Source organism: Parus major, chromosome 4 (genome assembly GCF_001522545.3).
Source record: "Parus major isolate Abel chromosome 4, Parus_major1.1, whole genome shotgun sequence".
NCBI classification, from domain to species: domain Eukaryota; kingdom Metazoa; phylum Chordata; class Aves; order Passeriformes; family Paridae; genus Parus; species Parus major.
In genome coordinates, this window is record NC_031771.1 from 2765780 (window position 1) to 2788292 (window position 22513).

At 41.4% G+C, this 22513-nt stretch overlaps 1 protein-coding gene across 5 annotated transcripts in view; it reads right to left on the reverse strand.

The window, feature by feature from the left end:
• The window catches only part of ANK2 (ankyrin 2), a 180308-nt gene that overhangs the window by 88534 nt on the left and 69261 nt on the right, over window positions 1-22513 (reverse strand). For all 5 annotated transcript variants that reach the window (XM_033513406.1, XM_033513410.1, XM_033513408.1 and 2 more), the window contains exons 3-8: window positions 17636-17734; window positions 17039-17137; window positions 5727-5825; window positions 2428-2613; window positions 1953-1976; window positions 7-105 (exon numbers count right to left, since the gene is read on the reverse strand). In XM_033513406.1, coding sequence (XP_033369297.1) covers window positions 7-105; window positions 1953-1976; window positions 2428-2613; window positions 5727-5825; window positions 17039-17137; window positions 17636-17734 — 606 coding nt within the window. The remainder of the gene's footprint in view (window positions 1-6; window positions 106-1952; window positions 1977-2427; window positions 2614-5726; window positions 5826-17038; window positions 17138-17635; window positions 17735-22513) is intronic.

A 22513-nucleotide genomic window follows, 5' to 3' on the forward strand; every position in this document is an offset into this window, starting at 1 on the left:
CCGTACCCTGGCTGTGAAGTCGACCGCAGCTCCGCGGTTCAGCAGCAGCGTGGCCACGTTGACGTTGCCGTAGTGCGCGGCGATGTGCAAAGGGGTAAAGCCGCTCTGCAAAGGGAAACAGCCCTCGTTACGGCAATCTCCTCGTACAAGAGCACTAGCTGAACTAGAACCTGAGTTTAAAACGCTGCCCAACTAATGCATCGTGTCGGTTTTACCCAGACCGTGTCCACCTGTACTAGAGCACAGCCTTTCAGGCAGAGAGGCCAGTTTTCAGGCCAGAGATTATCAAAGTGCTTCATTCTTTCGTTCCCCAACTCAGTCCCCTGCACCAGTGGCCAATGAGATCAGTTTCCATCACAGAAAATATTAATATATTAGCCATTTTTAAAGAAAATAAAGCAAGATCCTTATTACCATTTGGAAGCAACATGGGTCTTTTAGGCTTTTTAGGCTTATCTATTTATAGGGGTAAGAAAAACGACCACAAAAGTTGTTGGACTCTTAATTTTACTCCTCCTAGAAATAGAAATATGGACAACATATTTCCTATTGGGGTTTTTGTTTGTTTGTTTCTTGTTTTTTTTTTTGAAAGCAGCAGTTATTCAAAATGCAATTAAAGAGTCTGGTTTACATGAGAAACTACTTAGTAGCGCAGAAAAAGAATCATAATTATTTGTATTTATATACAATTTGGATTGCAAAGGGTCTGAAGAAACTTCTCAATCTATAAATCAAAAACCCCACATTTTATTTATTGCGTTTTGAATACTAGAAGGTGAAACCTGCTCCAGCTTTGACAACAACATAAAGAAAGATTAAATTTTCAGAAACTAGGACAGAGAGCAAGCTTTTATTCTCATAAGTAATTCAAGTAGAAAGGGCCTTGCTTTTGAGGTTTCCCTGAAGAGCTTTACACTGATTTGATTGGATCTTGCTGATAGTTATAGAAAGAGAGGACCACTTCTGGCTTCTAGACTACAGCGTGCTCTCAGCGAGGGTTCCTTCCTCTCTCAGTATCCAGACCACCATTTTAAGCGACTCCTGGAACAAAGGAATGTGGGCACGTGCTGCCCTCCTTCAGCAGGCACTGCGGCACTCCTTGCCATTTCCCTCAGGGAAGAACATGTCCATGGAGCTGGTGCCCAGGGAAGCTGTCACCCTTCAGTTCACATCACCGCTGCCTCCTGGCAGCCTGCTCATGTGTGCGCACACCAAGAAGGGAGCACCTTCCCATGGACATGTGCATCCATAATTCATTCCTTCCTCCAGCAGAGAAACTCCATTATTCAAAAGCAGGTATTGAAACAACCACTGCATTCCTGGAAATTGTTCTTTCTCCTAAGAGTGGTGATGATCTTTTGGGAAAAATCCCAGTCCAAGCCAATCAACCCCAAGACTTTTAGTGGAAGTAGAAGTCCATGTAAGAAATGTGTTATTTTGTGCAGGTAAATCCTTAGTATGTAGTGTCCCTGAGGGCTCTGCATGGAAAAAATTGTACTAAGAAGAAAGGTAAAAATAAGCAGATGCCCTGAACAAGTTTTTACCTTGGGGAATTTGATTATGCTTATTATTGTAAGAGACAGAAAATTAATTTTACCGTTATTCTGGCTGAGCCAGACACCCTGATTTAGTTATGCCAGGTGAACGCATTTTCATAATTAATGAAGTTGAGCTTAAAAAGCATCTTTATCCTCTTAGCTCCACTACTCACTTCAGACTCCTTTGGACTGATGTGAATTCTCAAAAATGCCCTTCATTACTGACCCAAATAAAAATAAATCCTAAGACAAAGGATGAATAAAAATAAGTTCTTCAAGCCATAGATTTCTAAGTATTAAAAAAATAAAGGAGTCATGTCTTTTATTGCTAAATAATAAAGAAATATTGGCAAAGAGCAGAGAAAATAGTCATAAGTAACAGAAAGAGTAATTAAAAATTGTTGATCTCGGTACCTCAGTCGTCCTATTCACCATCATCTGATGCAGCATGGTTTGGGAAAGAGAGGAACAATATTAAAGACTGGCCACAAAACGAAGAACTATGTTGCTTTTTCTGAAATGAGTTATGCTGTTAATTATGAGAAAAGCCATTCAAGCATGCATTAACTTTAAACACAACCTATGTTCCCGTGGGCAACAAACCAGTATCCTATTTAATAGGGAAACAGTGATTCTGCTTCCATTCCAGTGGCTTCTGGTTTGCAAATAATGAGAAAAAGCTGGTTACCGAAAAAATGGTGGCATAACTAAAAAGCGGGAAAAAAAATGAGCACTTTTAATTACTGTGTAGCTTAACACTGCAAACTTAAAGGTATTACTGGTGGTACTGGTGGAGCAAGTCGTCCTTCCCCGCCGGGGCAGTTTGGTTTCCCCATTAGGATGTGGGGATTGAAGGTGCTGTCCCTGGGCCCGGAGCTCTCCCCGTTACCTTGGACTGCACGTCGGCGTTGTGGTCGTTCTGCAGCAGCAGAGCCGCCGACTTGGTGTCGTCCTTCCTGGCGGCGATGTGCAGCGCCGGCAGCCGCACCTTGCCCTTGGTGTCGTTCTCCAGCAGGATGGCCACCGCCTGGTTGTGTCCCTGCTGCAGTGCCACAGCCAGAGGGGTGAAACCGTCCTGGAAGGGGCAGGAAACGAGGGGTGCTCAGCCTCGGGGCGCCGCGCCGTGCCCTTCGTACACACCGGCTCGGGAAGCATGTTCCCAGCTGTTTTCCACCTCTGCACTCCATCTCCAGGGACATGAGATTGGAGGCACAACATTTTAACTCTTTCAAACACCTTCAGAAGGCTTTCAAACGTTTGGAATGCTTTGAAAGATCTTTTACGCTTCAAAATAGTCTTTTTTTAAGTCAAGTGCAAGCAAAGGATCATCCTACAGCACCTCTCTTAATTACTTACTTCTCATCTTAAAATGGGCCACAAGGCATATTTTTAGCAATTTTTTGTGAATTTACTGAGCACTGAACAGCGTTGATGTGAAAAATACTGAGAGAATATGTTTCTGAATATCTCCCATCTCTGCAAAAAGAAAAGTGTATCAAACGTGCTTGCTGCTGTTCCCATTCCAAGTTACACACGAGCCATGAGTCAAGAAATCCAGATCATGTTTAGGAACGTGATCTGAAGGAGGAAAACATCACATTATTTATATTTTTTGGAAAAAGAAAATCAGAAGGATCTCTTTGCTTGTCATTCATAGTTTTAACTTTGTTTCTAAATCAGTTTAAGATTGTCTTGCTCCTCCACACGTGCCTGGGATGGCCAGTGCTTTAAAATCCATGCTAACATGATAGCAGCTTGCTCTCCCAGCTGAAGTAATATGGGCTACCAGATATTTCATTCTGATTTCCAGCTGAACCCTCGCCCTGGTCATGCACCCTCCCCAAGCACAGGTGTGCTGTAACCACATGACAGACAGGACAGCGTTGCTTTGGAATAAGAATATGGAAAGATGAGAGAAGAATAAAGACCAAGTTAAGAAGGAATGAGAGCTAGCATATGTTGAAGGAAACATCTGAAGAATTGCCAAGGCAATTTTTCCCCTCAGTAATCTAATAACTTTCTCTCCCTTTTGCGTCGAGCTGTGGGTAGGTGCGTTGTAACAGCGATACTGCTGTGGGTTCTGCCTGGAACAGAGATTAAATTCTGTACAGTGAATTAAAAAGGGGGGAACAGCTGACAAAACAGCTGAACTGTAAAGATTATTCTGAGATTGGGGCTACATAAGGTGTTGAAATGGCTTAATGCATTTGCCTTTTGCCTCTGGGAACATGAGAACAAATCCTGGATTAGAGACTCTGAAACCGAGCTCACCCTTACTCTCCTTTTTTGTCTGCACATTCATAAGCGTGAGAGGAAATGAAATGTATCCAAAGGCAGGGCAAGTTTCAAGGCTTCAAAGACAAGTTCATCCATTTGATTTGCACCATTTCATCTCGCACCCTTCTCTAAAAGGACACAACTCTTTCTGCATTTCCCCCTCCTATTGCCTCTGGAAAGCATGGCTAACACCAAAGCTTGGGGACAGCTTTTCATTTCCTCAGCTCCCATGAGGAGGGCCAATCTCTGATGCTAAACAGAAGAACCTTCTCCCTGTATTTCAGCAGCATCCACATGTACCATTTCTTTATCCCACTCACGAGATGAACTCTGGGCATATATGAAAGCGATGGTGGCTCAGGCCTTCCTTCAGGAACATTCACACAATCATGGAAACCATCACCTCCTCAGCGAGACCTGAACCTAAAACTGACCTAGTTAAGCAGTAAAGAGGTCAAGAGCCTTTACTTTACAAGCCACAGAGTGAAAACTTAGCTTTCTGATGACAGAAGACAAACTTGGAGTCAGGGTCAGAGTAGGAATATATTTTACTTTTTCTCCTTTCTGCCTTTCCTATAAAATCAGAGTACAGTGTGAGTTCTGTGGATGTCTGCATTCAAAAGAGGCCACATGAATTATAACCAGCTAACGCTTACAATTTTTGTGAGCTGAATGAATTCCCAGCCTGGAGAAGTTCCTGGGAGCTGGCTGCCAGCAGGTGACTGTGGGCTGCAGCAGGGCTGGGCTCATGGAGAGCCACAGTTCCACCTGGCTCCTTCACAAGGAGTGTGTTTCTGCCACGTTGCCTGGCAATCATGTGGGATTTTTTATTTCAGAAAGCTGACGTGTAATGTGATCACCACATCTATGAGGGGATTATTCTATGAGCTGTCATCAAATGGTGCAGTATCCACTGAGAGAAGGGACAGTAAGACAGCTGTTAACACTGACAGGTTTGAAGGGAAGGAAAGGGAGCATAAATGCACCAGCATTGCAAATTCATCCACTCACGAAGGCAATCCAGACAAGGAAGGTTTCAGGACAGGCTAGAGAAAACAGTAAACATGAGCAAAAGCTCTGGCCAGAGAGGAATTTTGCTATAGCTACTTCTCATGGCACATCCAGAACCATAGAACAAACAGGAAGATGACACATTTTGCAGCATAAAGCCTGTTCACTCACTCCCTTGGCTGGAATAAAGAACATTTGGCAGAAAGGGGAAACAGAATGAGCATAGTCCTAATGCTCAAGGAGTTTTCTCTATTGTTCCTAAACCCCCCTCACATGCAGAAGGAAGCTTGTGGGATTCAGTTCCTCTTGAGATGGAGTCTCCTCTCTCCAACTTAGGTGTCTCTCCTGCTTGCACAGGAGTTACTGGAGGTTTACAATCCAGATCTCCAGTTAATACCATCCTTCTCCCCAGTTACACCCATGTGGTCCAGCACCAGAAATAAAAGTGTTTGTGGAGAAAAAATCCTGCCAAGCTCATTGATGCAACCCCTGTTAGTCATTTGGTTTCCAATTTACACCGGTCACAGCCAATAATGAATACTCACAAGTTACACCAAGTCACAGGAGAGCCTCAGAACCAGTGTAACTTCGGGGAACAGCAGCAAGAGGCTTGAGTAGGTGCCCTCCCAAATGTGTCTGTGAACCCAGCACCACAGAGAGCCTCACCACTTCTGAATTCAACTAAAATCCCCAGGACCCACGTGCTGGGTTAAGGGTTGGACTCGATCTGAGAGGTCTTTTCCAACCTAAACAACTCTGGGATTCTAAAAGGAAGCTTGCTAACAGCTGCCTGGTTGATGCCAATTGATAGAGGCAAGCCCTCTGTACACAGCCCAGGCAGTTCTGACTTCGAGCCATCTGAACACAGAGGCAAAGGAAATCATGAGCAAACCCCCTCACCTCGGTAGCTGTGCTTTGGTTGGCTCCATTCTCCAGGAGGTATTTCACCACCTCAATGTGGTTCTCTTGAGCTGCCATGTACAAAGGAGTAAAGCCATTCTAGGAAGGACACAGGAGAAAATAGTGTCAGGTGGAAATTATATGTACCAACATTAATGAACCACAAATGGATACACAGCTAAAAATGCATTTGTCTTCTTGTAACTAAATGTAAGAAGAACAACTTTGTATTTTTCCCTTAATACAGTTATGTTCCAAGCCATTTAAACCCACAGAACTCCCCATGCTTTCACACTCATTTTCTTCTGACATATTTTAAGGAAGCAATGGACACACTAATTATTAATACAGCTATTCCTTGCTGATAATGCTCAGGGATGCAAAGCTGGCAATAAAGCTTTATGAAAGCTGACAGGAAAGCAAGAGTTTCCTCCATTTATTACATTTACTGAACCAAAGACGTCATCCCCTGGAGACCATCAAGTCCATACCTTCTGACAAGCTCAGTAGAGATGGCAACGGCTTAACATACTACATAACATTTTGTAATACATAAAACATCACAAAGCATCCAACATAAAGGAACTCAGTTTTGCAAAGAAACAACTTCTGGCCATACAGCAGGTTCAGCTATCATCTAATTAAAAATCTACATTAAAAGAAAGGCATGGAAGTTATTTGTCTGCCTGATCAAAAATATATTTCTATGAGCTTTTAGGATTTCTAAGAAGACCTTAGAAAGTTCTTCAATATTCTGTAGATTACTATGTAACATAAAAAGGCATAATCACCTACACATCTGACTTGAAATGTCACTTGTAACTAGACAATAAACCATGAACCAGACTTCCAACTTGCAATTTATTTGATTTTTTATTATCTTGTGTGGTGTCACACTGAATGACAAGGTTGTGCATTCACACAAGCAATCAGAATTAATACAAATACAATGGCAACCGAAAACCTTTTATTGTTTCTAAGAAACCTGCTGTGGAAACATTTCAATAATTTCCTAATGAAATGAAATCTCATTTTTCAGTCACTAGATAATATAGATATGGTACAACTGATGTCTTTACAGCCCCCCTCTGTGTTTACAAATGTAGAGGACTGTTCAGGCAATAAACGTAATTTATGTTGTGGATGTCATGTGATATCTGTCATAAAAGTTGTAGCAAATATTTTAATGCTGCTTTGCATAATATTCTGGCATTTCCATCAACAACCTTGGGACACAGAATTAAAAAATGGCACCCAGAGAACAGTTAACAGCAGTTCAATGCCAAAACAGGGGGGATGTATTATGAGTGGCTTTGTCCAATATTCTCAGAAATTATTCAAATTCTGGACTCTTATTATAGTCACAGACAGTATGACCAACATAGGCTGCAATTCCCTCACAGTACAGGATCAGCATTTGAAACCGTGGTCAAAAGACCTGGAAAGGTAATTTAGTAGGGACAAAGGCAAGCTTTTGCATGACTGCCAGAAAAAATAAACTAAGCACAAAGGGAATGAAGAATTCTGCAGAAAAGGCCCTGAAGGTCACAGCAGTCTTCCAGAGACTCATCACTGGTCAATGAGCTCATTCTGCTGTAATAAAGACAACCCTTGCACTGGCATAAAAGTGGATCTCCTTAGGGAAGCTATCTTGCTTTGAGAAGAGACTAATAAATGGTGAAGGTCTGTTCTGCACGATGACTGAAACAAAAAAGCAGGGTTCACAAGGCTGCTGGAGGGAAAATTCAGGTTACACATCAAGAGAAACCACTTAACACTAAGGTGAGGCTGATGGGTATCTTTCCTCCTCCCAAATCACTGCTAAAACCAGGCAGCAATCTGGAAGCACACAGGGGCAGCCTCTCCCATGTCCCCCCTCTGAGGCAGGAGCTGGGGAGTCAGGGACCTCTGGTCTCCCAGCTGCTCCTCACACAGCCCTTAACAGGGAGAGGGAGATAAGAGATCCCATCACAACAGAAAATGAAGGAAGGCTGTTCACTGAGTAACTGGGAAGATGCAGGGGATTCTCAAGCAGAGGCATGAGCTGGCAGAGGGAATTAGGAACAGATTGGGTTCTTTTCCACTGCAGCTGTAGGAAACAGCACAGAGGAACCTGCAGGTAACAGAGCTGGCTCACTGTTCCAGCTCTCCTTCCCACTCCGGAAAGAACCAACGTGACAAACTATGAGGGATAACTCATAGTAATTTTCCACTCACTTCAACAGCATTTTAATGGTAAAGTCTAATCTTCCAAATGTAATACATGCTGTTTGTAAAATCCTTCTAGCTCAGAATACCTAAAGGATCACCCCCACTGAATTGGGTGAATATGACAATTTTCAAGCCGCAGTTAATCAATTTGCTTAAAAGCTTTAAAGAATCTTATTTTTTTTAATCAACTCAAGTCCCTGGTTCTGGAACAGAACTAGAACAATAAATCCTGGATTAGGAGACTACAAACAATGTGTACACGACTTCATGACCTTTTAATACCAAGAAATACCAAATGTTTTTCTACACAGAGATCCAGAAGACTGCCCATTCTGTCATGCCTGTGCTGTGATCACACCTGAAACTACAGCAGTTAGGAGACACATATTACACAAAGTCATAGTATCTTCTTTTTTTTCCCTTCAGGCTTTATTTATAGTCTGAAACTACTGCATATATTTTGTTGAAATCTGGCTCATTTTGGGAATTAAAACGTGCTAAGAGCTGTGTGCAAAACTGCCTTGACCAGATATGCTGGGAAAAGATTCCCCTGAATTTCTCCCCCTGGCAAGGTCAAGCCTGACTTTGTCTGCTGGCAGGGAGAAGTCTGCTTTCCCAGTCTGCTTTCAGTGAAGCTCTGGTTTCAGAGCTTCTAATTGCAGTGTCCCCAACTGCAGCAGTCCTGGCCCTCGGCCAGGAAACTCCTATTTTAGGATTCCCAATATGCCAGCTCTCCTGGGCAGAGCTGTGCCCAGTGGGATTCCGTGCTAGCCCTGCTGGAGCTCTTCCTTCTCCCCTGGCCACTGGACCCCAGGTGTTCCATCCTTGTCCAACCCCACGTGGTTTCTGTGATGAATGTGTCTGTCTGTCTGTCTCCTCCTCAGTGAGTTACTCTCTCTGAGCCAGGCCTGTGCTTCCTGAATGGAAATGCCCACACAAACCTGATCTTTCCCTTCATTTCCTTTCCTTTTGTCAATCTAAAATCCTCTTCTCGTTTTCTCATCTTTCAGTTGCTAAGAGCTTTACACCAATACTTCAGCTCTCTATTCTGCTTCTGGAACAGATATGTCAAAGCTCAAAATCCCCAAACTGAAGAAAACATTTTCCCTTGACTTTTGTTTCACTATCCCAAAGTGTCTCCTGTTCTATCTGTGGGAAATGATTCTCCATGGCCATACTGCAAGGGAGACTAATCTCTCCCCTTAGCATGTGGAATGAGACTCAGCAAATTTATTGGGCCAGTGGTGAACACTTTTTATTCCAGTACATTTTCCTTCAGTTTATGATCCCATACCATCCAGAATTAAAGGAAGAATACCAACTGTGACCTGGAAAAGGAGAAATGCACTGTATTTTTCTTTCCTGTAAAGCCCAGCTGTGCAATCATGTTCTGTGTGTTTAGATTTGGTGCATCATCTGAAAAATTGACATTAATTGTGTAATGATATATAACATTCATTTCCAAACAATGGATTCATCAGAGTATTCGTGGTGAGGACAGAATACTCCTAATTTCATTACCCCCACAAATGTGTACTGCAAGATATTTACTGCTATAATATAAAGTCAGAATGAGAAATTATCACTAAACTGAGTATATTTCATACTCCATTCTTTCTACTATATTCACTGATTTACTGGCTAATTGGAGAAAATGAGTAGCTCTCAAATGATTCTTCAAGCTATTAATGTAAATTGGCAAGTCTATATATGACTCAGAATTTGTATCATTAAATTGTCCCCGAGCCCTAATGAAGAACACAGGCTGAAGAAGCAGAGGGATTATTAGAGTATTGAGAAAATCATGCAGTTCTATAGCTGGGTGGAGGTTTATTTCATGGCAGGCTTTCAAGGAACTAAGGTTCCTCTTTGCATGCAGCACTGAGCTGTTAGCTGTGGACTTCAGAGTCCATACACCTATTTTATCCATATACCTTATAGCCCTATATGCATATATGAGTAGATACCTTTTGTTCCACACTGATATGGAAAAGAGAGAAAACAGAGGTACATAATCTCTGTATTTTGCCTTTTTGAAGAGGATTCATGAGGGTATTGACATGAAGGATGAGACAAGAGTGAGACAAACATAAGATTATTCATCAAAAATCTCACACACAGTAGAAAAATCTGTGTGTCGTGGTCCTGTGCTAAAATACTGTTTCATGCAGTAAGATCATGATCATTTGGGGGCCTTCAAGACCTGTTCAAGCAGAGGAGAAGACAAGATGAGCCCCAGAGGTGTCTTCCATCCTCAGTGAAAAATCCTCCAACAAGCCCAGCAATAAACTTACTGTAATCAATGGAATATGAGGGTAACAAATAAATGCCACCTGCAAGCTAAATTCAAAGTACACATCTTGATAGAACCATCAATATCACAATTCTGGGAACTTTGCTCAGTGCATTACACTCAGAGCATTATTTTCAGTCAGCCTATAAATAAACTCTTCATAAGAGGATTATATCCAATCAAGAGAGGTTCTCTGTATAAAAGGGTGAATTGAGGATAGATCAAGGTACCTATGTTAGTTTTTTGGAGTCTCCTTTTTGTTGGTTTTAGCTTACATCAAAATCCAGGATTTTAACACAGCAGTAACTTCAACAATTATTCACCTTCATATTTCTTTTCCATTAAAATATATTTTCCATGAAACAGATAGTCCATACTCTTTTTCATTAAAAAAAATCTCTTAAATAATTGAACTATGATATCTATATTTATATTCAATCTAAGAGCAACTGTGAAATTTTTGAAGATAAGGCTATAAGATAAAGGGATATTCACATAATTTAATTTTAAGGTGCCTAAGGAATATCACTTTGCCATGCACTCAACAGAAAGTGGGCTACTCTGAAGAAGGACTGGACATATTCAAATCAAGAGCTCCTCCAGGTTATGAGAGATATTCAGGAAAATCACTTTTTAGATACATCCACAACCCAATGAAACACTGTGGATTTCTGATGAAAGCACCACATGTTTTCAGAGCAGAATCTTTCCTCCATGCTTCCAAGTGAGCAATACATTGTATATTCACTTGTCTGGGCTAACATTTAATTTAACAAAGCTGGGAAGGGCTAGTAAGGATGACACAGAGATTAGATATAAGTATCTGTGCACAAAGAAATGCTGGATGTAGAGTGGTACATGCCTAAGGGGAAAGCAAGCTGCTGTATTCTGACCTGCTGTAAAATCCCCCAGCAAGTGTCAGCCAATTGTTTAGGTGACAATTCTTGCATCCATCACACATGGCAGATGCTGAGGCCCACAGAGTCACATAGATTCAAGATGAGAAAAGTACTCAGGAGCTAGATAAGGATTACTGGATTTAGGGAGGTTGGTCCCTAAATTGATCCAAACAGTTAAACAAACAAACAAACAGAAGAAGAGTATTTATTTGTCTGAGACAACAGATTATAAACTAACTTATAATAAATACTGCTTTTTTTAATGTGGTGACACAGAAGCCTACACTGAAAGTAGCACCACCCCTTCAGCTGTCCCACTAATTCTCTAGTAATATAAATAGTGTTTGCCACTCTATACTTACAGGATGGCAATAATGACAAAGCCTATGGATAAATGATGCTGCCTGGGCTGTGACAAACTTGGCCAGTTCATTCATGAGGGATCACCCAGGACTCCAAGAGCAGCACTATGTATGTGACACCTGCTGCCTGCCCACTGCAAGGCCCCTCTCCTGGGAAGTGAGAATCAAAGTCACTTCCCAGCCCAGATGCTGAATTTAAAGAGAACAAATATTCTATTTCAGCAGCTTCAAATATCACATTTTTTTCTCTCAAGGACAGCAAAGTAATAACAGGGCCTGAAACAAAGCCAGGCAGAAATCAAGATGTTCTACACTCTAGAAATGGTATTTTTACACCGAGGGAGCCTGTAATAGAAATGGAGCTGATGGAGAATAATGAGATGAGAACAGATTGGTCATGCACAAGAAAATACCACCTTGGTACCGGGCATAGGTGAGGGCCCAAAAGCTTAGTCAGGGAAGAGACTCAGATTTGAATCTGGGCACTCATCCAAAACTGCATTTGGGGTTTGCCTTCTGAAACAAAGCAAAGGAAAAGTCCTTTCACAGTTAAGTCCTGAAAGTGTCCATTGATTCTGTGTGGCTGAGGGCTGAAGGAAGACAATATTGCGCTAAAACCAAAAATAAGATGCTTCTATTTATTTGGTTGTGGCTCAGTCATCCCCACACTCATAAATATACATGGCCAACATTTGCACTGCCTGGTTCTCACAGTCAGCACTGCGTCATCCCAGCAGGGGAGAGATATGGTCTGCTGAGCCCTTACCCTTCCGCTTGGCATGTTGAGTACCTGCAGCCTCCTAAAGCTAATATGTTCTAAGAATAAATATTATTGACTGAAAAAAACACTTCTTGTTCCAATCAGAATCTTTCCACCTGGACCATTCAGCCCTTCATAGCAGTAAATTCCAAGACTTGACTAAGATATATACTGTAAATATTTTCAGTTTGTTTCCAGTTTTTGCTGAAATATTTGTGGTTTTTCATTCCCTCTAATGTATTACTTTTGTTAATATCTCTCAAAACCCACATAATCCTCCAGAAGGCATTTCCTCCCTTTTTTTCCCCCCCTAGTGAAAAAATAATGGGCCTGCCCCTTTATTACATTAGCAATGATCAACTGTGGCTAAATGACTCCTCTTGACAGACAGCAGCCAAAAATCTGCCTCTCTAACGATATTGATATAAAAGCAGAAATCCCTGTTGGTGGAATTAAAACCTTTTGTCCTAATGGAGCAGCAAATACTCTGCAAAATGCGCTCCCCTCCGAAGGTTAGATTATCCTTACAACCCATGGGGGGGAGCAATCCCTGGTAAAGCAAATCCTGGGGCATCCTGACAGAGACAAGCTGATCACTTCTCTGAGAACCACCTAAATCCTCCCTTGGCTTTTGCGGTAACACGGAACGAGCGCACAGAGCTCTTAGCGCTCCTTTCGGGAGCACACAGCGGGGCTGGAAATGTGCTGCTCTAAGGACTGCTTCATTCTGATGAGATGTCTGGGTAAGAATGCTCCAGCAGTCACAGCAGCCTCTCTTCATCTTGACCTAGGAAGTGGTGACCAAAACAGGGGCAAACTTAAGCAAAAATATTTCTTGGCTAATGTGTTCCCAATGCGCTTAGAGGAGGATGTCGAGGAAAGGAAACCGGAGGGCTTTTAAATAACAAAATCAGCTTGGGGGAGGACCGATTTATCTAATCCTTGCTCTCTCTATCTGGGTCACTTTAAATAATCTGATGATTAAAAGGTAGCTCCTCCTTTCATGAGGGCCCCTATACAAAGCAGTGGTTAAAACATAACCTGCTCTAATGGGGAACATGTTCAAACTCAGCGGCAGGAATTTTAAAATTGAAGGGAACCACTTCTTTCCTAGGCCACTCCAGGGTATGACAGGTCCCAAACAGGAGCAGATTGCATTTCCTCATTTTGCCTTCTGCATTTCAACTTTGTACCTCAATCACTTGGCATTTGTCAAAGTGCCTCATCCTAGGAGGTGCCACTCTCCACAAGAGGTTTTTCTGGACCTCATCTGGAATGGAAGAATGCCAGGATGGATCCATTCCCTAAGGAAGGCGTGCTCAGGACACCTCAGCATCACTGCTGCATTGACAGTCTCATAACTGGTACACTCAGTTATGAGGATTTCTGCAGTCAGGCTATCAGCACATTTGGAGGGCTGATTTCCAGTGATGGCACATCTCTGATGCCTGTACGTGAGTCAGAGGGTGCAGGACAATTTAAGGAGAAAGCAACAAAGAGTAATTTATCAAAGGAAAGGGTTGGACTGAATAAATCTGGTGATATTTCTTCCACCTGGAAAAAATTCAAGAGCTCACATAAGATACTCAAGATATCAATATGTTTACTATTTAATATTTGTAGCCAAAGGCACTTCTAACTGAGCCGAAAAAATCCACCCTTGTCCAGTTCCAGGTGGAAATATGCCAGCAAAGGGCAGCATCTTGTAGATGTTTGACCATTCTGGGTGTGCCCTGGTCCCAGCCTTTGCCTGAAACACACTCCAGGAAGATGTCAGCTCTCAAAGGGCACGCACGCAACTGGAAGTGGAGTCACTCAATTGGTAATCACTGTGCAATTAAACTTGCTATCAAAATAGAAATTACTTCCCTAAAAATAGCAGTGATGACATGTTAGCTCAAAAGGAACAGAGTTTTTAAAAGAGGATGATGAACAAAATAACAGCTCCAAAGGCCAACATGAAACTGAAGGGCAAAGCAAAGTAATCTAATAGAAACCCAAAATCTATAAAATCAGAGCCCAGAGTGCTTAACAGCCTCAGAGAGCACAGATGGGGTTTGTAAACCCAGTGGTTACAGTGGGTTTAATAGCATTTCCTGAGATAATTCTGTTATTTTGCTGTTGCAAGGAACTGGAAAATCAGTGTGGTGTTTCAGATGTCATTGCTTGTAAGTTTTGATGAAGGCCAGTGTTTTTATGCCATTGAATGGAGAAAATTGAAGTAGAAACAATAAACTGAACAAGCTCGAGTTGCAGCTACACCTTTATCTACCAGTTCACCATCGAAGAAGAAATTTTGTCGCTATGGGAAATTGCCATCACTGAAAATGAGAATGGCTTTGACAGATAGTGAATTCTTGAAACAGAAAATGATGCAGCAACCTGAGTAACTCTCCTGGCACTAAATCACTACCAGCAAATGGCATTTCACAGGGGCCTGAAAAAAATAAAGTGTGAAATAACAGAGATACCAAGGAGAAGATGCAGTACACCCTCAATAGCAACAACTGCTGCTAAAAGATTTAAGGGTGACAGTATGGCACCTATTTTTAAAAATGGAATTGAGGGAAAACATAAAAAGGAGAAGTTGAGCATTTCATTCATAACTTCTCACTTTTGTATTGTACACCTTAAATTTCTATTTTTGTTCATTTCCCACTTTCTCGATTAAGCTCTTTGCTGATATATTTTTCTTCTCCTTTTTTTCCATGTTTCTAGACAACAAATCCTGAGTTTTTGAGAACTCAAGCACATTCTGCTCAGTCATTCTTTTTCCTATCTAACTTCATACTTTTCATTTTTGACTGGCTGTAGTTGGATATGTTTGAACCTTGCTTCATTTGTTATCATAAACTGTGTGCCTATTCTTTATTAATTTGGGAGTTTCTGGTGTTTTCTCCGTAACATTTCTTTCCTATGACACGTGATTCTTGACACACCAACACAACCTTGAGCAGCAAGGCAGCATTCATCACCTTCATTCCATAAAAAAGTTACTTTATAATTAAGGGATGCCTTCCATTGGAATGCCTTCTTTGGCAGTGGCAGCAAGAGCCTCTGAACATCTGCCTGAAACAGCTATTCCCCATCTTATCCATCTCCTCTGGAAAAGCACAGCCACAAAGACACAACACAAGGCCCCAAAGCTGGATGACACCACATTAAGGACTCCTGCTCCCGGTCAAATCAACAGGACTTGTTTAATTAAGACAAAAAGGCAGGACATCTGTATCCCAGCAGCTCCAATCCATCCTGCCTGGAAGCAATCAGTGAGCAGTAATGGGGAAAATGTCCTCCATCAGATTAACTCAATTAAGTCAAGTAGCAAATGCCTGTTAACAGCTCTGTGTACATTACACAAAGCATCCAGTGCTAACAATAAATGTCTTTATAACTAGAATACTGTAAAAAGTAATACCTGTGAACACATTTTCCAGTTCTAATTGGATTTTCTTTTTTTTTATTTAGAAAACCTCATTTATTTTTTCAGCATAAGGAAAAGCCTTTAGGAAGACTTTTGAGGAATAATGTTTCATGAAAGTATTATTTTTAACAATTACTTCTCTTACCATGCACAAAACATTAAAGAATTTTTTGTCTTCTAATACACACGAAAAGGCTGATAAATGTATGAAGAAATCATCCAGCTTGTTCATTATGAAAGGAGTTTGCTAATTTTTTGAACAAAGGAACTATATTTCTTTATCTTTAATGGGAATAGAGCATGGGGAGCAACTGAGCTGTCCTGAGAGAGCTGTTCCGTCATTTTGGGGCAGAAAGCATAATAAAGAATATACTTCTAAAATCTTGGATTCAGGCAACCTAAGTTTTTTTTCAGTTTCCTTCTCTTGTCTTAAAAATGTGCTAAAGGAACAGACAAACTTTCATTTTGTGCAGCTGTTCATTCATCTCCTGCTCTCTACTTACCTTACACTGACCACGGTGGATTTGTAATGTCAAACAGGTCCCACTTTCCCAGGTCTGGGTAAACAAGGTGTGGAGCTAGTGCTAGGAAAATTCTCCTTTTTAATGAGGATGTCACCAGCCAAGTGCTTCAGAAAGATTTACTTTCTTTATCATCTATACCATCTGTTCAGACCCTTATAGCTACAGACAGTTACTAGAGTTAAGGCAGCATTTAAAAACATTAAACAAATTATTTATTCGATAAATGGTTCTAAATCCTAATCAAAGGGAATTACAGGTCAAGGACACCACCCTGTCCTCTGGTGTGTTTTGGAAGACCAGACAAGTTTCATGTCAGTGGAAATAAGAGAGCAGTTTTTACAGTTGGTTTTCTGGCCAGGACAAGGTGATTTTCCCCAGTTGAAATGTTCCTCACAAACTTTTGACTGAAATTCTTTCTGATCACATAAGGAAGGAGTTTGGAAGCCCGGAATAAGTTATCTGCAAACTCCTGGCTGAAGAATAACCATAAAAAGCAATTGTACAAATCAAACCCTTGAAAAATTCTCTTCTTCATTACTGCTCAGCAAATTCCACTCAAATACAATATTTATATACTTTGGAATCTTCTAGGAATCCCTAGCATGCTTCTAGAAATTGCTTCCGAAATTTTTCTATCACCAACAATAGGAGTTCCTGTATCACACAATGAGCATGTAATGACTTCAATTCAGTATTTACTTTTATTCTGCTTATGAGAGAATGCCTCCATTTGCTTGATTTGTCAGGCTTGGATGTTTAGAAGCAGTGTCTAATAGCTCAGAACTTGTAAGAGCTCACCAAATAACTTTTAGAAGCGAGAAGGAAAAAGAGCATCATACCTGAGATTGTGCATTAATATTGGCTCCTTCCTTCACCAGAACTTTGACAACTTCAGCTTGTCCTGCTAAGGATGCAATGTGCAGGGCTGTATTCCCTTTCTGTTAGAGGGGAGAAATGCAAGTTATTATTACCCTTCTTCAGGAATCATTTCAATCAGCAGGTTTTTTTATAGCATTCATGCACATGTGCTTGCCTGTGGAAAGGCTAAAGGGAAAGCAATTCATCCCACAGGTGTTTTTTCCATTCTGTTATGGGTAAAAAGACTCTGGATATGATAAAGTCAGTGATTTTCACAGATCTGGAAATCTTGGAACTATGCTAATTCTCCTCAAAATAAGGAGGACCTGTCATTGGATATAAGGAAAATCTGGCATTGCTAAAAGCTTCTAATGCTTCCCCTGTATTATACTACAAATTACATTTTCCTCTTCACTTACTACCAATGAGCTGCAGCAAAGACAACTCCCAGGCCATAACAGAAACAACAGTTTAAATACCAGTGTGGTATTTATCCAATTCTCTCATTTTGTACTTTTTGGGGCTTTGTCTATATTTCTCACATGTATGGAATAAACTTAGAGACATGCATCAATTACCTTAGTGGCAGAATCCACAGCCGAGCCTCTTTCCAGCAATTCCTGTACCAGTCCCACGTGGCCCTCTTTGGCTGCCAGGTGCAGAGCATTGAGCCCATTCTGCAAGCACAAGGGCCAGATCCATTACAAATATCAGATACACATTCCTACCTCGCCCTGGGATCAGGAGAAGATTAGGAGCTGGAATACTATGACATCTCTAAGCTGACTGTCTGCATAAGCCAGATACTTTGGACACGGCTATTTAAGCTGAGGTTCTGTGGGACAAACTTCTCTGATAACATTTTTCTCATAGTAACAAATACATCAAAGCAAACTGTGTTTTGTGAGAATCCAGAGAAGATTTCCTCATTTTCTAATAACTTCCCATTACCACAGGCTACTGCCTTGGGGATCTCCATGGAGCCCAGTGTTTCAAAACTTGAGTGTATTTCTGCCTCACTACTGTAACCTTATCCAGCCCTGCTGAGGTTTTATCAATACTGAGAAATCACAGGACTTAGCCAAATTTACACAGGATGTGTCTACTCAGTCAGGGTTAGTCCATGCTGACATAGCCACCCTGAACCCTGGTCTCTCCTCAGGGATAACAGGTAACAAATAGAAACCCAAAAGCACAAATAGGCCAAAATGGCTGTTGATCACTTTTGACTTGCAAACTGATCCTTGATCTGGCACTTCTGCTGGTGTCTGATGTTCAAGTCTTCACTAAACTTGGAGGTTTTGCAATCTCAGTCGAAAAGGAGAAGAAAACTAATTAAATAAAAGCTAGGATTGTTGAAAAGGTAACCTAAGAAAGTCAGCATCTAAATCCTCTCCACATTGAACAGGAACAGGATACTTAATCTCATATAAATTCCTGCCATGGAAATTTGATCTCCTTCTTCCTAGTATCCCCTCCCCCTTCCACCCAAGGAAAAAAATTAAACTGCAGTCTATTGTAGCTGAATTGCCAACCTGTTTTTCACAATCCTGAGGTATTTTTCATGCTACATCGGGCAGGTGACAGGGACAAATACTGCCATTCCCTCCAGCATTCTCTTGGTGTCCATATTGCAGGCATCAGGAGCAATACTCAGGTGTTTGAGCAGCAAATCCTGCACTGTGCAATTTTTATCACTTTGCTTGTCTCTGAGCAGTTCAGAATCACTTCAATTGTGAAATAAACAGGCAACTTTCTGGCTTCTATTTGTGCATTCACAGAGGCAAGTGGAGCCTGTAATTCCCAGTGGGATGTTGAAGCACTTAGCACTTCTCAGGAGGTATTTGATGGGAGTGGGTCCAGTGGATTCAGACACAGCAATCCAAATGCATTTCTGCACTAACTCCATTTGATTCCACATCCATGTAAGTAGCACAGGCAGATTTTGTGGTCAAATTCAGAAGTGGAACGATGAGAAAAGCAAAGGGACTAAAGGAAGGCCACAATCACAGGCTGTCAAAAGCAGAGGAACCCCCTTCTGCAGCCTGGTAGTTAGGAAATGTTAATGAGAAATGTGGTTTAAAGCCTCATCATGTGGGAAAAGCTACAGCAACCAGAACATCCTTATTACAGAGGAAACACTCTTACTATGGAGCTGCAGAGCCCAGGGGTAGCAGCAGTGCCATGCCCTGGTCAAGGATAAATCCTCAGCCAAAAATATGTGGTGAGACAGACCATAATCACCAGGCTAAGGAATACTGCACATGTCAGGGAATATTTTTAAGGCTAAATGTTTTTCAGAAAACTCTGATCTTTCTTGTTTTTAATCTCAGCTGAGTATCAACTTTGAAATAGCTTTTTGTGGGGATACACAGTGTTCTCCTCACAGTTTTATAAGAAGATTGTTTATAAGAACAAAGACCTGTTCTCATATCTGATTTCACAGATTGTCATCAATACTTTCCATGGGAATCTGAAGGGCAGCTTGTCCTCCTCACAGTGTACACAGCTGATGTATTGCTGCCACATGTGATCAACCTTCTTCACTCTTTGGGAACAAAGAGCAGAGGAAGTGCAAAATTCATGGCCCATAAACAACTCTGAATGCAAAAGGATGAGGATAAGCCTCCGTTTTAGTTTACCAGGGGCCAAAATATGGAGAGAGCAAGGCTTGTCCCTGTGCTTAATCTCTGAAAATACTCGTATTCCTACCTCTGAGCCACATATCTGTTGATGCCACAATAACCATCTGGAAGTTGATATTGCTGCATAAATTGAGTTCCTTTGCAACACAGGACTTCATTTTAATTCATTAAAAAATCAGCAAAATTAATAGTTGAGGTCCAGTAAAAAGTCCAGGAAGAAACTCTAGCTTAAAAATAGGACTATAGATATTCAGAGTCCATAATTCCTTAAATAAAGCAAGCAGGGGTAAGCAGCAGCAAGCCCTGCACTTAAAATGCTGAGGGCCAGCACAACTGAAGCCTTAAAGCAACTTTTGTTCTCTTTCTCCCTAATCAGAACCAACGCTGCAATTATTTCCCAGCCCACGTGGCTGATCCCTGCTACTTCTGATGATGGAATCTCAGATTTAATCAATGCAACTCCTCCGTTCCTGTCAACTGGATTTTTGTCGTTCTGAACAACAAAGGTTTCTGACACGTCCCTTTTTCTCTCCCCTGCCCACCAAAAAGTTGGGGAGGGTGAAATTAGTTGTCTGCTAAGCAAAACTGTGCCACATAAGGACAAAGCTTGCATATGCCATAACTGCCACTCTTTTGGAGACCCCTTGGTAATTTTAACTCTCATAAAATAACACAATACTAAGACTTCCAAGCTGGTTCTTGTTTCCAAGTGTTTCCCTGCAGTGCCTGATTCCTTCAAGTCTCTTTCTCCTCTACCACTGAGGCAAAGACGTCAACGCTTTCTATCCCATGGGGTGCTACAAACGTGCACCTACCACAGACTGCTCACAGCACTCTTATAGTGCCACATGAGGTCTTTTCACCACACTGGAAAAGTCCAGGGATTTCTTGGACATCCTATAAATCACCAGCCTATTTGAAGCTGGTCCAAAGTCAGTCACTTATTCCCCGTAAGACAGGCACTGACACTGCTCTTGTCTGGAAATCACCCCAAAGAATTCCCTGCTACCTCTGCCTTTGTATTCAGTTGCCTCACAGAGTCATCCTCATGCAGTGGAAGCTCTTTCATCGCTGCCTGGCTCAGCATCAATCCTGCTGTGCCATTTACTCCTTCTGGGACATCACCCAGACCAACAGCTTCTCCCATTCCCACCTAAACCCATTGTGCCAAAGCAAATTGACACCATGGAAAAATGTAATGTCTTGGCAGAGTATCAGATCAACCTGTAGTTCAAAGGACATTTTAAATCAGCCAAGTCAGCACTCTGTGGGCTTTTACACCTTTCCCTCTAAGCTCAGCTCTAAGTGACAGGTATAGACAATAACTTGGCAATCCCAGAAAGCTCAACTCACCTTCTGCTGGCGAGACTTCATGAGGATGATAAAGAACTTACGATGTTGAAATGGGGAAAAGAAAGTGTTTGAAGGAAGTGGGGAGAAGCTTCAATGATAACAGCCCAATAGCAAAGCACAACTTCAAAACACAATGAAAATTAAGAAGCTTTTGTGACTAACTCTGTATGGTGGCACTATCTCCTTTTGTCAGCAGAGACAGAAACTAGAAAGCAGTACCATAGTCTTTGTTAAGCTCAAATACTTTTCTCTCTTTAATAGATGGCTCTGCAAAGTCTCTCCTCTGAATAAATCTCTTGGGGGAATAAAATGCGTGTGTAGCAACCTCTTTCCAAGAGAGTTTTGGGAAAGGGCACATTAGAGAGCTGGGCACGGCTTTCTGATGTCCAAATATTTGTGGAAGTTTTTCCTAAAAATATGGCAAAGAAATTAAGTGGACAGTGGAAGAAAAAAAAACAACATTATCAGGTTATGAAAACTCTTACTTTCTGTTGCTTTATAGTCTAGGAAGTCAAGAAACTGAATTAACCTATAGAGTGACATCAAATGTGGAGCTGCTGACCTCATTATGCTACAGTGCTCCTTCAGTCTATAGCTGGCACTGCTGGGAGAGGCAGTGCCTTTCCACTTGGAGGGAGGGAGGGAGTAATTAACAGCTGTGCCCTGTCTCGCTGCCACCGCAGGAACAGAGACAAACCAAATTCAAAGGAAGCCAACAAAACCAGAGCAAAAGCCAAACTGACAAAAATTCAGAAAACCTTGGAGCTGGAGGCCCCCAAAACGACCTAATGCTCCAACTCTGATCTACTCAAGGCGTCAGACTTCATGGAGGAACACAGAAGACTTTTTCAAAGTAAATGCCAACGCCCATTGCATTTTCCCTTCCAAGACATCACCCTGAAAACTGACAGGTCTCCAAAGACAAGATGGAGAAATGCTAATTTATGTTACCTTTAGACCCCCAATTCAGTTTCAAAACTCTCAGAACAGTCAGACTCTGGGGTCTAAGTCCTGCTGGAGTCTTGGGCTGTGCAAATGCACAGTGTGACATTTGTTTTGCTAAGCAAGGTTTTGAACATGATGATGAAGCAAGATGTTTTCTCTTGCCACATTAACTAGAAACAGTACCCACATACTAAAAAACTACATTTGTAGCATAGAAAAAGAGCTTTAAAGGAACTGGGTATTTCCAATGGCTATTGGTTATCCATCCCATAAAACACCAGGAATTGGATTTTTCTAAGGGACTCTTCATAAAACTGGGGAATTTTGTCCCCTGATATTCCTAACTCTCTCCAGAAATAAAAAGAATTTATTTATGATTGTCAGAATAGATGACAGTGCTTGAAATCAGATTAAAGTGAGCAATTCCATAATAAGTGAACTTGTTATGATGGTAGCATTCAACAAAGCATATTTAAGTAATATCAAATTATTCACTCTGTTATTGTTTTATTA